This window comes from Macaca thibetana, chromosome 14 (genome assembly GCF_024542745.1).
Source record: "Macaca thibetana thibetana isolate TM-01 chromosome 14, ASM2454274v1, whole genome shotgun sequence".
In the NCBI taxonomy this organism is placed as follows: domain Eukaryota; kingdom Metazoa; phylum Chordata; class Mammalia; order Primates; family Cercopithecidae; genus Macaca; species Macaca thibetana.
Window position 1 is genome coordinate 121535552 of NC_065591.1, and position 13795 is coordinate 121549346.

Sequence of the window (13795 nt, forward strand, 5' to 3'; positions counted from 1 at the left end):
GTGGGCATGGGACTGGCCAGCCTTCCCTGGAGTGGGGCTGGGCCCTGGACCATTGCAGGGGACCGGCACTCCCAGGGCCCAGTGCACCAGAGAGAAGATTACATGCTGGCCGGGCACCTCCCTTTAGATAATAAGGAAGCAGGAATAAGGAAATGGATTGTATCAGGAAATTCTTTATTCTCCTTCTTATTCTTCAGCCACTGACCCCAAAACGGTACAGAGGACCCAGGACAGTAAGTACCGTGCCCACCTCCTCCTCTGGGTGGGGAAGAGGGGAGATATGGCCAGATGCCCTTGAGCCAGTGGGGTCCCCAGTGCATGTCCCTCTGAATGAAGTACACTACGATGATCTTTCCAGGCCCTTCCTCTTCCAGGCCCTTCTGAGAAGCCCCTTTCCTGATCTCCCGAGGCCCAGGGCAGCCTGGGGCATCTCAAAGGGGCCAGGCCCACGGGGTCTCAGGTTCCTCCCCCAGCTCTGCCCAGTCCTGCCCCCACACATGCCCTTCTTCTTGTCTCCTGCGCAGACAGCTGCAGCTTTGCCCTGCACGCCCGCGGTGTGGAGGTGATGCGCTTCACCACGCCCGGATTCCCTGACAGCCCCTACCCCGCTCATGCCCGCTGCCAGTGGGCCCTGCGGGGGGATGCCGACTCAGTGCTGAGCCTCACCTTCCGCAGCTTTGACCTTGCGTCCTGTGATGAGCGCGGCAGCGACCTGGTGACGGTGTACAACACCCTGAGCCCCATGGAGCCCCACGCCCTGGTGCAGTGAGTACCCCGGGGGCGGGGGGGGCTGTGGGAGCTTGGCAGCTGCACCATAGGGGGCCAGCTTCTTCAACCGATTGCAGCACAGGCCTGGGATGCAGTTTACGACTCTTGGCCACAGGCCACTGCCAAACGTCCAGGCAGCAAGGGGCACGTGTGGTGTGATCCTCAGATGGAGCTCCAGTCGAGTCTGGGAGGCGATTTTTCTCAGCCTTGGCAAGGCAGAGGAAGGCTCTCTGGTCCCCAGACACCAAATCCAGCCTGTGCAGGGCGTGTCCCCCTGAACTGCCAGAGAAGGCTCTGCCCACAGTTTTAAAATGTAGGCTTTGTTATTCAGCTATATGAAGGCCAACAGATCAGGAGATGACTGCCCTTGGAAAGACAATTTTGTTGGTGGGCATGGTAGCTCATGCCTATAATCTCAGCGCCTTGGGAGGCTGAGGCAGGAGGATCTCTTGAGGCCAGGAGTTTGAGACTAGCGTGGGCAACAAGACTCTGCCTCTATAAAAAATAAAAAGCTTAGCTGGGTGTGGTGGTGCATGCCTACTCAGGAGGCTGATGCAGGAGGATCTCCAACTCAGGAGGTCAAGGCTGCAGTGAGCTGTGATTGCACCACTGCACTCCAGCCCGGGCAACAGAGCAAGACCCTGTCTCAGGCTACACGAGGAAGCACTAGGTTGGTCAAGGGGTAACAGGAATGAGGGGAAAATGTAAGCAAGAGCCTTTATTATGGACCGGGCGTGGTGGCTCATGCCTGTAAGCCCAGCACTTTGGGAGGCCAAGGCGGCTGGATCACTTGAGATCAGGAGTTTGAGACCATCCTGGCCAAGCTGATGAAACCCCATCTCTACTAAAAATACAAAAATCAGCTGGGTGTGGTCTCTACTAAAAATACAAAAATCAGCTGGGTGTGGTGGTGGGCACCTGTAATCCCAGCTACTCAGGAGGCCAAGGCAGGAGAATCACTTGAACCTGGGAGGCAGAGGTTGCAGTAAGCCAAGATTGCACCACTGCACTCCAGCCTGGGCAACAGAGCAAGACTCTGTCTCAAAACAACAACAACAAAAAGAGCCTTTATATGGTTTACACTGAAAAGGCAAGACAAACCAGGGTGAGAGGTTTAGAATTGACTTGTTTGAATAATTTTAGTAGGCTCTGGGGCATAGGAGCTGTCCCTAGTTCTCTGATACTTGGGTCTGGGGTGGTTAGGGCAAAGAATAGTGGCCCTGAGTGTGAGATCTTTTTGGAGGAGGTGGGGCTGGGCCCTCCATGGGTGGGTTTGTATAGGGAAGGTTTGCTTGCAGGTGAGACTTTTCCTATCTCTAAGCATTGGCCAGCCCTCCACAGTCAGCAGGGCCCCAGATGTCAAAGCACCCGCATTACAGAAAACGGAAAGGCATGGTTAATGCACCTGTGGGGTACCCCACGTCAGGGTGGAGCGTACTGCGCAGAGGTGCTGTGCATGGTGGGTAAGCCGCCTCTCCTGCACTCGCTGGGCCAGAGCCTTCTGTGGCTGACTATGGAAATGAGCTGGGCGGACGTTTAATGATTAATAATGGGCTAAAATCCAGGCCAAGAATAATCTAGAACCATCTGCTGCCACAGCTTCGCAACCAGGACTTCTTGTCCATCTCTCTAATGTATTAATCGCACAACAAAGAAGTACATGGTCCTGGTGGGAAAAAGAAATTGACAAGCCAAAGGAAGACTAAAGTCACTCGTCATCTTACTGCCTAGAAATAACCACTGTTAATTCTTTTTCTTTGAGACGGGGTCTCGCTCTGTCGCCCAGGCTGGAGTGCAGTGGCAAGATCTCCGCTCACCGCAACCTCCGCCTCCCGGGTTCAAGCAATTCTCCTGCCTCATCCTCCCGAGTAGCTGGGATTACAGGCATGCACCACCACTCTCAGCTAATTTTTTTTTGTATTTTTAGTAGAGATGGGGTTTCACCATGTTGGTCAGGCTGGTCTCGAACCCCTGACCTCAGGTGATCTGCCTGCCTTGGCCTCCCAAAGTGCTGGGATTACAGGCATGAGCCACAGCACCTGGCCAAATTTTTGATGTCTATTCTCCCAGCCTTTTTTGCTCTGTGTGTGTTAAGAAATAGGATTATCCCATGCATGCAGTTTCATTACCTGCTTTAACAAATGAAGTATATTATGATGATCTTTCCAAATCAGTCACCCTGTCTCTCAGGGTTTTTATAAAGTTGCATTGTTTAGAAGGAGGGGACACAATCAGGATGGTATGGTTGTGAGCAGTGTGGACTCTGGAGCTTCAATGCCTGAGTTTAAATTCTAAGCCTGCCACTTATTAACCATGGGATGTTGGGCAAGTTACTGAAAATCTCTGTGTCTCAGTTTCCTCACCTCTGAGATAGGGATAACAGTATCTACTCCATAGAGCTGTTATGAAGATTGTGAGTTAACAGATTTAAGAGCACCGAGAACCATGCCAGGCATGTTCCTCTTTTTTTTTTTTTTTTTTTTTTTTTTGAGTCTCCTGGTTGCCCAGGCTGGAGTGCAGTGGCACAATCATAGCTCACTGTAACCTTGAACTCCTGAGGCTCTGGCCTCGCCCCTGAGTAGCTGGGACTACAGCAAATGCCACCATGCCCAGCTAGTTTTTTTGATGATGGAGATGAGGTGTCACTCTGTTACCCAGGCTGGTGTGAAACTCCTGGCCTCAAGGAATTCTCCTGCCTCGCGGCCTCCCAATATTCTGGGATTATAGGCCCGACCTTGGCATGTTCTTGATAAATGTTGGTTGTTACCACTGCTATTGTTCTGATTGAACCCACAGCTTATGTAGTAAATCCTCTGTTGTGGGCATGTATCATGTCTAGGGTGTTGCTTTTTTTTTTTTTTTTTTTTTTTTTTCCCGAGATGGAGTCTCGCTCTGTCACCCAGGCTGGAGTGCAGTGGTGCTGTCTTGGCTCATTGCAACCTCCGCCTCCTGGGTTCCGGCGATTCTTCTGCCTCAGTCTCCCGAGGAGCTGGGATTACAGGCGTGCACCACGACACCTGGCTAATTTTTGTATTTTTAGTAGAGACGGGGTTTCACCATGTTGGCCAGGATGGTCTTGATCTCCTGACCCTAGGTGATCCACCCACCTCGGCCTCCAGGCGTGGGCCACTGCGCCCGGCTGGGTGTTGCTCTTTTAAACAAAGGTGAAGTTCACAAAGGTGAAATTCACAAAGGTGAAGTTCACAAAGGTGAAGGAGTTATCACTAACTCCTTCCATCAGTGATTGTGTGGGGGAGGGACTTACCTGAATGAAGGTCTTTTTGACTCCATTCTTAGCCCTCTGTGGATGGGACCAGAGTTAGGGATGGGGTCCTCGGGCACCTCTGCCTGGGAGCCTGGTTTGGGTGTGTGAGAAGCTTGGTTCTGCCGGCTCTTCCTAATGCCCACCCTCTGCCCCCACAGGTTGTGTGGTACCTACCCTCCCTCCTACAACCTGACCTTCCTCTCCTCCCAGAACGTCCTGCTCATCACGCTGATAACCAACACTGAGCGGCGGCATCCTGGCTTTGAGGCCACCTTCTTCCAGCTGCCTAAGATGAGCAGTAAGGAAGGGCAGGGCAGGGCGGAACTGCCCGCGGGCCGCGGAGAAGGGGAAGGCCTTAGTGGGGGTGACCGAGCTTAGGAGGCCACAGGCTGGACCCTGTGGCTGGGGAGCTGGCCTAGGTCAGCAGCAGAGGCTGAAGCTTGAGCCAAAGGCATCTGGCCGACCGCCTGGGTCAGGAGCCCTCCTGAAGCTTCAGCACCCGACACCCGGCCTTCCTGGCTGTGCACTTGCTGTGCAGCATCCGGGCGTCCACGAGGCAGCTCCAGGCCTCAGGCTGCAGAGTCCTTGCCTGCCTGCTTGGCCGGGCAGGTTCCTGATCCTCTTGCTTTCTCCCACCTTTCCTCTCAGGGTGTGGAGGCCACTTACGTAAAGCCCAGGGGACATTCAACAGCCCCTACTACCCGGGCCACTACCCACCCAACGTTGACTGCACATGGAACATTGAGGTAGGAACTATGGGGTATGTGAACGTGTGTGTGTGCGCATGAGCATGTATATGCACATGTGTGTGTCTCCCTGTGTGTGTGTGTGCGTACATGTGTGTGCATGTGTTTGCATATGTGTACATGTGTGTGCATGTGTTTGCATATGTGTACATGTGTGTGCGTGTGTTTGCATATGTGTACATGTGTGTGCGTGTGTGTGTGTGAGAGAGAGGTGGATGGCAAATGAGGAAGACAGAAGAAAGGGAAGGGAGATCCTTTTTTAACCCCAAAGAGGCAGCCAAATGTGGTGACTCTCACCTGTAATCCCAGCACTTTGGGAGACCAAGACGGGAGGATCACTTGAGGCTAGGAATTTAAGATGAGCCTGGACAACACAGTGAGACCTCATCTTTAAAAGAAAAAATACAAAAATTAGCCAGGCATGGTGGTGCATGCCTGTGGTCCCAGCTACTCAGGAGGCCGAGGTGGGTGGATCATTTAAAGCCAGGAGTTAAAGGCTACCGTGAGCTATGACAGTGCCATTGCACTCCAGCCTGGGCAACAGTGAGACCCTGTCTCAAAAACAGCAAAAACAAATAAACAAATCCCAAAGAGACCATGTGTCTGGGGGTCAGGTCTTCCCCTGCAGTGTCAGGCAGACCCAGACTCATCCTAGCTCCTTGTCAGGTGACAGAACGACCTGGGCAGTTGCTGAAGCTCCCTGGGCCTCAGCTTGTCCCTAGGTGAAGTGAGGGTGACAGTGCCTGGGTCTCAAAGGTGCCATCAGGAAGAAATGAAAGAAGGTGTGTGAGAGAAGAGAGTCACCTGTCTGCGCCGCTCACGGCATCCCAGCCAGAGCTGCCTCCTTTCCTTTCTTTAAAAATGTCAGGAGGGCCGGGCGCCGTGGCTCACGCCTGTAATCCCAGCACTTTGGGAGGCCAGGCAAGTGGATCACGAAGTTAGGAGATCGAGACCAGCCTGGGCAACATGGTGAAACCCTGTCTCTACTAAAAATACAACAATTAGCCGGGTGTGGTGGCCTGTGCCTGTAATCCCAGCTGCTCGGGAGGCTGAGGCAGGAAAATCGCTTTAACCTGGGAGCCAGAGGTTGTGGTGAGCCGAGATCTTGCCACTGCACTCCAGCCTGGGCGACAGAGCGAGACTTCGTCTCAGAAAAAAAAAAAAAAAAAAAAAAAAAGAGGCCGGGTGTAGTGGCTGGCGCCTGTAATCCCAGCACTTTGGGAGGCCAAGGCAGGCAGATCACCTGAGGTCAGGAGTTCGAGACCAGCCTGACCAACATGGTGAAACCCCATCTCTACTAAAAATACAAAAAAGTTATCTGGGCGTTGTGGCATGTACCTGTAATCGCAGAGGCTCAGGAGGATGAGGCAGGAGAATTGCTTGAACCCGGGAGGCGGAAGTTGCAGTGCAGTGTTGCCAGCCTGGCAACAGAGTGAGACTCCATCTCAAAAAAAACAAAAACAAAACAAAAGCGAAAACAAACAAAAAGTGCTGGGAGAACTTTCCAGCCTGTCTTGATGGAAGGCATACCATCTCTCCCTGGTCCATGCAGCCGCCTCCCTTTGATATCCTCAGGTTCAGGGAGGAGGGAGGGAAGCCGCAGATTCCCAGCAGCCTCTCTTCCCTCAGGTACCCAACAACCAGCATGTGAAGGTGCGCTTCAAATTCTTCTACCTGCTGGAGCCTGGCGTGCCTACGGGCACCTGCCCCAAGGACTACGTGGAGATCAACGGGGAGAAGTGAGTCCCGGGGGGTATGGGGGCTGCCTGGCCCATGCTGCAGGGGGAGGGGTCCCACCAGCCCCCCGGCTCCCAGCTGTCCCTCCTCATCTTGTGCCCCGCCTCCGCTCCAGGTACTGCGGAGAGAGGTCCCAGTTTGTCGTCACCAGCAACAGCAACAAGATCACAGTTCGCTTCCACTCGGATCAGTCCTACACCGACACCGGGTTCTTAGCTGAATACCTCTCCTACGACTCCAGTGACCGTGAGTGAACGTTGTGGGGAGGAGGGCAGCCTGCCCCGCATGTTCTGTCTACCCTGCATCTCGTTAGCATCATGCTTTGCTGATTCTAAGATGCTGGAGAATGTAAGAGCATGTCACCCCTCCCGTACCTTTGCGAGGAAAACACGCTACCTTTGATGCATTAATTAAAGCAGGCTGGCTGTGAGCGCTGGTACACACTGTGCCCTTTCCTTCTGGGTCACAGTCCCAGCATGAGGTACCTGCGGCTGGAGACGCCCCTCATCGGAGCTCCCCCGCCATCTGTCCCTCAGGCCCACCTTCCTGTGACTTTGATCATCTGTGCTTGCCTCTGTGGCCTGTTAGCACCGTTAGGATTCATAGGGTAATTTTGAGACACATTAGGAAGTACCGTTGGCTGTGTGAGCAGTGGTTCTTCCACATATACAATGTGTTTTTATTTCAACCCTGCATCATAGAATAACCTTGGGAAGACATTTAACTATGCTTAGGAATCCAAATTTAAGGTAAAATTCAAGGGCCTAGCTCATCGCCAAAAGTACACTCAGATAAACCAATACCTTTGATCTAAACACGTACCTGTGACTGAATTGTACCTGTGCCGAGGTGGTGACAATGGCCTCCTTACAACTTTGTCATCTGCAAAGCGGTCAGATGCCTCCTGATTTCAGAAACATTGAAATATGGAAAATGTTTAGAGTGAAGGAAGCGCGATGCCGCACTGCATTTGGACAGGACACATCGCATGCATCGGGGACCTGCTGAGTGTCACAGGCAGGGCCTGGCCCTCGGGGTCCCCAGGCGGCCCAGCACACAGGGCAGGGCAGGGCCTGCGACCAGCTGGCCTCTCTGCAGGGCACCCGGGGCTTCCTGGGCTTCGATCCTCAGTGGTGGGGAGGGACCCTGCCAGCTCAGGTTGGGGTCTGTGGCCAGCCCCCTTCCCACACTAGCTGCAGGTGCAGGAACCCCTTTGTCACACCTTGGTGGGCCTGGGCAACCCCTGCCCTGGGCCACAGCACCCGCCCTGCTCCTCTGTGTTTGTAGCTGGGAGGTTGACCCGAGGGAGGGAGCCGGGAGCCAGTGGAGGGAGGTGGGTGGGTGCTGGGGGCCTCAGGCCTGCCTGTGCCCACAGCGTGCCCGGGGCAGTTCACGTGCCGCACGGGGCGGTGTATCCGGAAGGAGATGCGCTGTGATGGCTGGGCCGACTGCACCGACTACAGCGATGAGCTCAACTGCAGTGAGTCCAGCTGGGAGCCCCGGTCTCCCCACCCTCCTTCCCCGCCCTGCCTGCGTCCCATGGCCCTGCTGGCTGACTGCCGAGGCAGAAAGGCTGGAGGTGGTGGGAGTTTTTGCTCTCGGCCCTGTGTAGAGACCTCTGGCCTCCCTCCCCACCCTGCCATATGGAGATCTTGGCCTCTGTGGGGCAGGTGGTGGGGTGTCTCGGAAGTGCTGAGGTCAGCTTGGTAGCTGGTGGAGCAGGGCCACTTGGGTCTCTCTGCAGATCGGAAAGTGGTCCCCAGGTAGCTCTGATCACCTGAGCGTCCTGGGGAAGCAGTGAGTGATGAGGGCCTCACAGCCGACCCTCCCCTTACCCCACTCCAGGTTGCGACGCCACCCACCAGTTCACATGCAAGAACAAGTTCTGCAAGCCCCTCTTCTGGGTCTGCGACAGTGTGAACGACTGCGGAGACTACAGCGACGAGCAGGGGTGCAGTGAGTGCTGGGGAGGGGCGGCCTGGGCGGGCAGGCGGGCGGGGCAGCTCCCGGTGGCTCCTGGTGGCTGAGTCCCGGTGCCTCTCCAGGTTGTCCCGCCCAGACCTTCAGGTGTTCCAATGGGAAGTGCCTCTCCAAGAGCCAGCAGTGCGATGGGAAGGACGACTGTGGGGACGGGTCCGACGAGGCCTCCTGCACCAAAGGTGAGGCCCGCCCCGCCCACCTTCCTGCTGGGGGCCTCGCCCCTGGAGGAGGCAGCCCTGAGCACACCCACGCACAGGATGCCCCGAGTTTAATGAACACAGACCACCTGTGGGTGAAGTGTGATGAGCAAGGGCTCTGGAGGGGGGAGAATTTTCCGGAAGGTGGAGAACCTGTAGCAGGGCTGAGAGGCCAGTGGACGTGGGTGGGGCAGGCCTGGGGGAGGGGGTAAGGTGCAGGGGCCATGAGGCGCCATGGGTGGTTTCTGGCTTGTGGTCAGATGCTGCAGAGGAATTGATCCCCTCCCTGTGTCCTCCTCCTTGAACAGTGAACGTCGTCACTTGTACCAAACACACCTACCGCTGCCTCAACGGGCTCTGCTTGAGCAAGGGCAACCCTGAGTGTGACGGGAAGAAGGACTGTAGCGACGGCTCCGATGAGAAGGACTGCGGTGAGCGAGGCGTCTGAGTACGGTTGTGCAGGTCGTTCACTGTGTGAGGTGCCCACCTGAGGGCGCACCTGGAGGCGCAATCCCGCCAGCCCCTCGCTTAGCAGCTCTGTGCTTGCGTCTCCTGGAAAGGATAGCTCTGCCAGTTGTCATGAAGGCACCACCCCACGGGCTGGCTCTGGTCTTGGAGAAAGGCCCATACAGCCAGTATCTCAGGGCTTCCGTAGCACGGCGAGGTCGTGGCTGCAGTGCATTGCTGGCCCTTGCTGTGTAGACACAGCTGTAGGGGAGTAGCCTGGAGAAGAGCAGCCCAGCTCACCCAAGCCCAAGGCAGGGTCTCACCCTCGCCCGCCCATACTTTAATTTGCAGTCTCTGTGTTTCGGAAGCGTTGGCTGGCCACGGGTTAGATTTGAGCACAGCTGCAGCTATTCTGTGACCTCACATCAGTGGTTCATTCGTCCCTCTGAGAGCTGTGTCCCTCAGCATTCAAAGATGCTTCTCCCTGCTCCACACCACCCCCTCTCGTGTGACGCCCCAAATGACGTCCAATCAGGCAGATGACACCCAAATCAAAGTGAAGCTGAGCAGCCGGCCTCCGAAGCCCTCGCTGCATTTGTGAGGGAGGGGGAGGTGGGAAGATGCGAGTTTGAATTTGGGAGTGGGGAGAAGGAGGAGCATGGTGGAAGGGAGTCTGTGAAGCTCAAAGATAGTTTTGGGGGTCCCTCATGCCCTGGCCACTACAGCAGTGCTGTGCACGCCAAAAGCTGGCTTCCCCACACAGGGTCTCCTGGCACCCACTGCATGTCCCCTTGGGGTTTGATGTCCCCACCTTGACTTGCTGTCCTCTGGTTCTCTGCCCCCCTCTGCAGACTGTGGGCTGCGGTCATTCACGAGACAGGCTCGTGTTGTTGGGGGCACAGATGCGGATGAGGGCGAGTGGCCCTGGCAGGTGAGCCTTCACGCGCTGGGCCAGGGCCATGTCTGTGGAGCTTCCCTCATCTCTCCCAACTGGCTGGTCTCCGCCGCGCACTGCTACATCGACGACAGAGGGTTCAGGTGGGTCTCTGGGTGGGCAGCAGGGAGCCTCCTTACTGGTCCCTTGCATCTGGGAGTCATGCCAGGGTGGGTTGGCACCAAGGAAGGGCATTGGAGGGGTGAGCACATGTGTTAGTCCACTCTTGAGCTGCTCTAAAGAAATACCTGAGACTGGGTCATTTATAAAGAAAAGAGGGGCCGGGCGCGGTGGCTCAAGCCTGTAATCCCAGCACTTTGGGAGGCCGAGACGGGTGGATCACGAGGTCAGGAGATCGAGACCATCCTGGATAACACAGTGAAACCCCGTCTCTACTAAGAAATACAAAAAACTAGCCAGGCGAGGTGGCAGGCGCCTGTAGTCCCAGCTACTCGGGAGGCTGAGGCCGGAGAATGGCGTGAACCCGGGAGGCGGAGCTTGCAGTGAGCTGAGATCCGGCCACTGCACTCCAGCCTGGGCGACAAAGCGAGACTCCGTCTCAAAAAAAAAAAAAAAAAAAAGAAAAGAGGTTTATTTGGCTCATGGTTCTGCAGGCTGTAGAGGAAGCGTGGTACCAGCCTCTGCTTCTGGTGAGGGTCACAGGGAGCTTCCATCCGTGGCAGAAGGTGAAGGGGGAGCAGGCACGTCACATGGCGAAAGCGGGAGCAAGAGAGAGCAGGAGGAGGTCCCAGACTCTTAAGCAGCCAGCCTCGTGTGAACTCAGAACTCACCCATCACCATCGGGAGGGCACCAAAACATTCAGGAGGGATCTGTGACCAAAACACCTCCCATCAGGCCCACCTCCAACACTGGGGATCCCATTTCCACATGAGATTTGGAGGGGACAAGCGTCCAAACCAAATGAACAGATATCCCAGGACGGGGCTTAGTAACAGTAACAATAAAAACTCACTGTATTCGGTGCCCACTGGCAGCCAAGTGCTGTCCCTGCGCCTCTCCTAAGACGCCCAGCAAGTTAGGCAGGTCGATTGTATCGCCATTGTACAGAAAGTAAGGTTCAGAGAAGTAGAGATGTTTGCTCGAAGCGGCACAGCTGTTAAGTGGCAGAGCCAGACTGGAGCACGGGTGTGGTCTCCGGTGAGTCTGCACTGCACGACTCCTCGGATTGGCCAACATGAGCTTTGGATTCATGCTCCAGCTCTGGCTTGCCGGTGACCCTGGGCAGGTTATTCAAACTTCCTAGGCCTTGGGATCTTCACTGATGATGGTGACAGTATCAGTTCCCACCCTTAGAGTTGTGAGAATTAAGTACGATGCTGTACCTGAGTCACTTTGCGCTGTGCCTGGCACATAGTAGGTGCTCAGCATGTCATGGCCTCAGACACACAGGCAGGTGAGAGGCCTGGAAGGGTCATGTGGGCATCCCAGGCTGCGCTATTTGTGTCTTAGCTCCCAGCCTCTCTGGGCATCTGGCCATCGGCTGAAGGGAGGAGTTTTAGGGCCTGGCTTGCTCTGAAGAGGCAGGCGCAGGGGTGGGCCTTCCAGGAGAGTCCACCCTCGGGAGAAGCGGATGCGCTTTCTGCTGGCTGCATGATTTTCCGTGGTAGACAGCTCCAGGAGCAGGTGACCCAAACCCTCAGCTGCCCTTTGCAGGGAGGAGAGATGGGCCCACAGCAGGAGGGAGGCCTGCAGCACAGATGGAGCGCGCTCAGACACGTGCACAGGGCTTGGGTGATGGAGACAGACAGCAAGAGCCTGTGGGGAGTGGACCCAGCTCCATGGTCCCCAGCTTCACTGGGTGCTTGACATGTGGCTTTGTCCAACCTGAGACTGTCCCTTGTCTCATTCTGTCATACCCAACCTCACCCAGAGCAGGGATGATTTTTTTTTTTTCTTTGGAGTAATGTGAGCTTAAGAATTTTGTGTGTGTGTCTATGTGTGTATGTGAGTCAGAGTCTCACTGTGTCACCCAGGCTGAAGTTCAGTGGTGCAAATCATAGCTCGCTGCAGTCTTGAACCCCTGGGCTTGAGCAATCCTCCTGCCTCAGCCTCCCAAGTAGCTGGGACTACAGGCATATGCCACCATGCCCAGCTAGTTTAAAATTTTTGTAGAGACAGAGCCTTGCTAAGTGCTAAGCCTGGCCTCCAGCTCCTAGGCTGAAGTGATCCTCCTATCTTGGCCTCCCAAAGTGCTGGCATTACAGATGTGAGCCACCGTGCCTGGGTCAACCACTGCTTTTTGAGGTTGGCTTCTGTGCCTCTTTGACATGCCCCATTCTTTCCTTTTTTGAGCCACGTCCTTGCTTTCTGGCACTACGAGGTACAATAGGCTCATCTTGTGTTTCCCCAGCCCAGCCCTAGGACCAGCCATTTCTCCAAGGAGGCCTTTACTGGGGATGGTATTTAGAGACCAAGTTCCAGTTGCTTAGTGTGTTCATTGTCATCACGGTGTCATGTCCAGGTGGAGCTAGGAAATGGCTGGGTGCATACTAAGAACACCGCTGCTGTCCTGTACTGCTTTCTCCTTTCCTTTGCTTCATTGCTTCCTTTCTCATTTCCTTCTCCTTCATCCTGTGTTGATCATCAGTCATGCTTCTGCCAATGTGTAGTGCAATTAATATTCCACACCCGTGGTTATTACTGACACTAGAGAGACCAACGTGAATAGGACTTGGTCCCTGCAGATTGTGTGCCACAGACTTGTGAGGGTAGGACATGACACACTCGTGCAGTAAGTGCTGTGCCAGGGCTGTGTCCAGGCTCCCTTGGGCCCAGCATGTGGAGTTTAGAATTTTAAACCTATATGCCTGAGGGACTGGGGAGGGCGACTGTTGGGAACACTCAACATGGGTGTCTGAACTGAGGTTGAAGGTGAGGGTGTTTGTCAGCTGGACCAGGTGGCTCAGACCTTCCAGACAAAGGGAATGTCGTATGCAGAGGCAGGGAGGTGTGAGGTGTGCAGAGGCCTGGTATCAAGGGACCCTGAGCACAGGGCTAAGTCGTCATGCATTCATCGGGCACTGCCGGGAGGCGGCATCACGTTGCGGTTAACTGCACAGGCTGCCTAGGTTCCAGCTGTGGTCTACAACGTATTAGCTGTATGATCTTTGGCAAGTTGCCCTCTCTGTGTGAGTCCTCATCTTAAAAAGGGTGACCCTACCTTGCAGGGCTGTTTCAGGGATAAAACAACTTACTGTGTCAACATCGAGAAGAGTGTTTGGGACATCAGAAGTTCTACCTGAGCACTCGCGATTCCCAACTGCACTCCAGCCCCTGGGGTCACCATGGGGGATAGCAGTGGCTGCATCTTCACAACCAGTCTCTCAGCTACTGGTAGATGTGCATGCCTTAAACATTAGAGGCTGAGTCTGCTGATATAATCAAATACTGTCAGACTTACCAATTGGCTGAGTTTGCAGAGAGGGCTTCATGAAAGCGGGGTCTTGAGCTGAGGTTGCCGGGTGAACAGGGAGGGCTTGGGGGAGGGAGGTGGAAACCTGCAGGCACAGGGCAAAGAGCTGGATGGGGGTGTCCATGCTGGGTATTGGGATCATGAGGAATTGAGCCAGAGGGACGAGGATGGCTCTCCCCTCTCCCCAATCCCATGATAACCTTTCAGCTACATCCTTGTCTCCTGGGCATTCCTGAAACATTTCTACTCTCTTCTATTTGCACTGCCACCATCTTGCTCCTCCCAGC

General features: G+C 55.0%; 1 protein-coding gene across 1 annotated transcript in view; it reads left to right on the top strand.

The window, feature by feature from the left end:
* The window catches only part of ST14 (ST14 transmembrane serine protease matriptase), a 53886-nt gene that overhangs the window by 32647 nt on the left and 7444 nt on the right, over positions 1 to 13795 (top strand). The window contains exons 6-16 of the mRNA XM_050755948.1: positions 198 to 233; positions 525 to 765; positions 4192 to 4331; positions 4682 to 4779; positions 6409 to 6518; positions 6632 to 6762; positions 7892 to 7996; positions 8362 to 8472; positions 8562 to 8675; positions 9002 to 9124; positions 9992 to 10178. Coding sequence (XP_050611905.1) covers positions 198 to 233; positions 525 to 765; positions 4192 to 4331; positions 4682 to 4779; positions 6409 to 6518; positions 6632 to 6762; positions 7892 to 7996; positions 8362 to 8472; positions 8562 to 8675; positions 9002 to 9124; positions 9992 to 10178 — 1396 coding nt within the window. The remainder of the gene's footprint in view (positions 1 to 197; positions 234 to 524; positions 766 to 4191; positions 4332 to 4681; positions 4780 to 6408; positions 6519 to 6631; positions 6763 to 7891; positions 7997 to 8361; positions 8473 to 8561; positions 8676 to 9001; positions 9125 to 9991; positions 10179 to 13795) is intronic.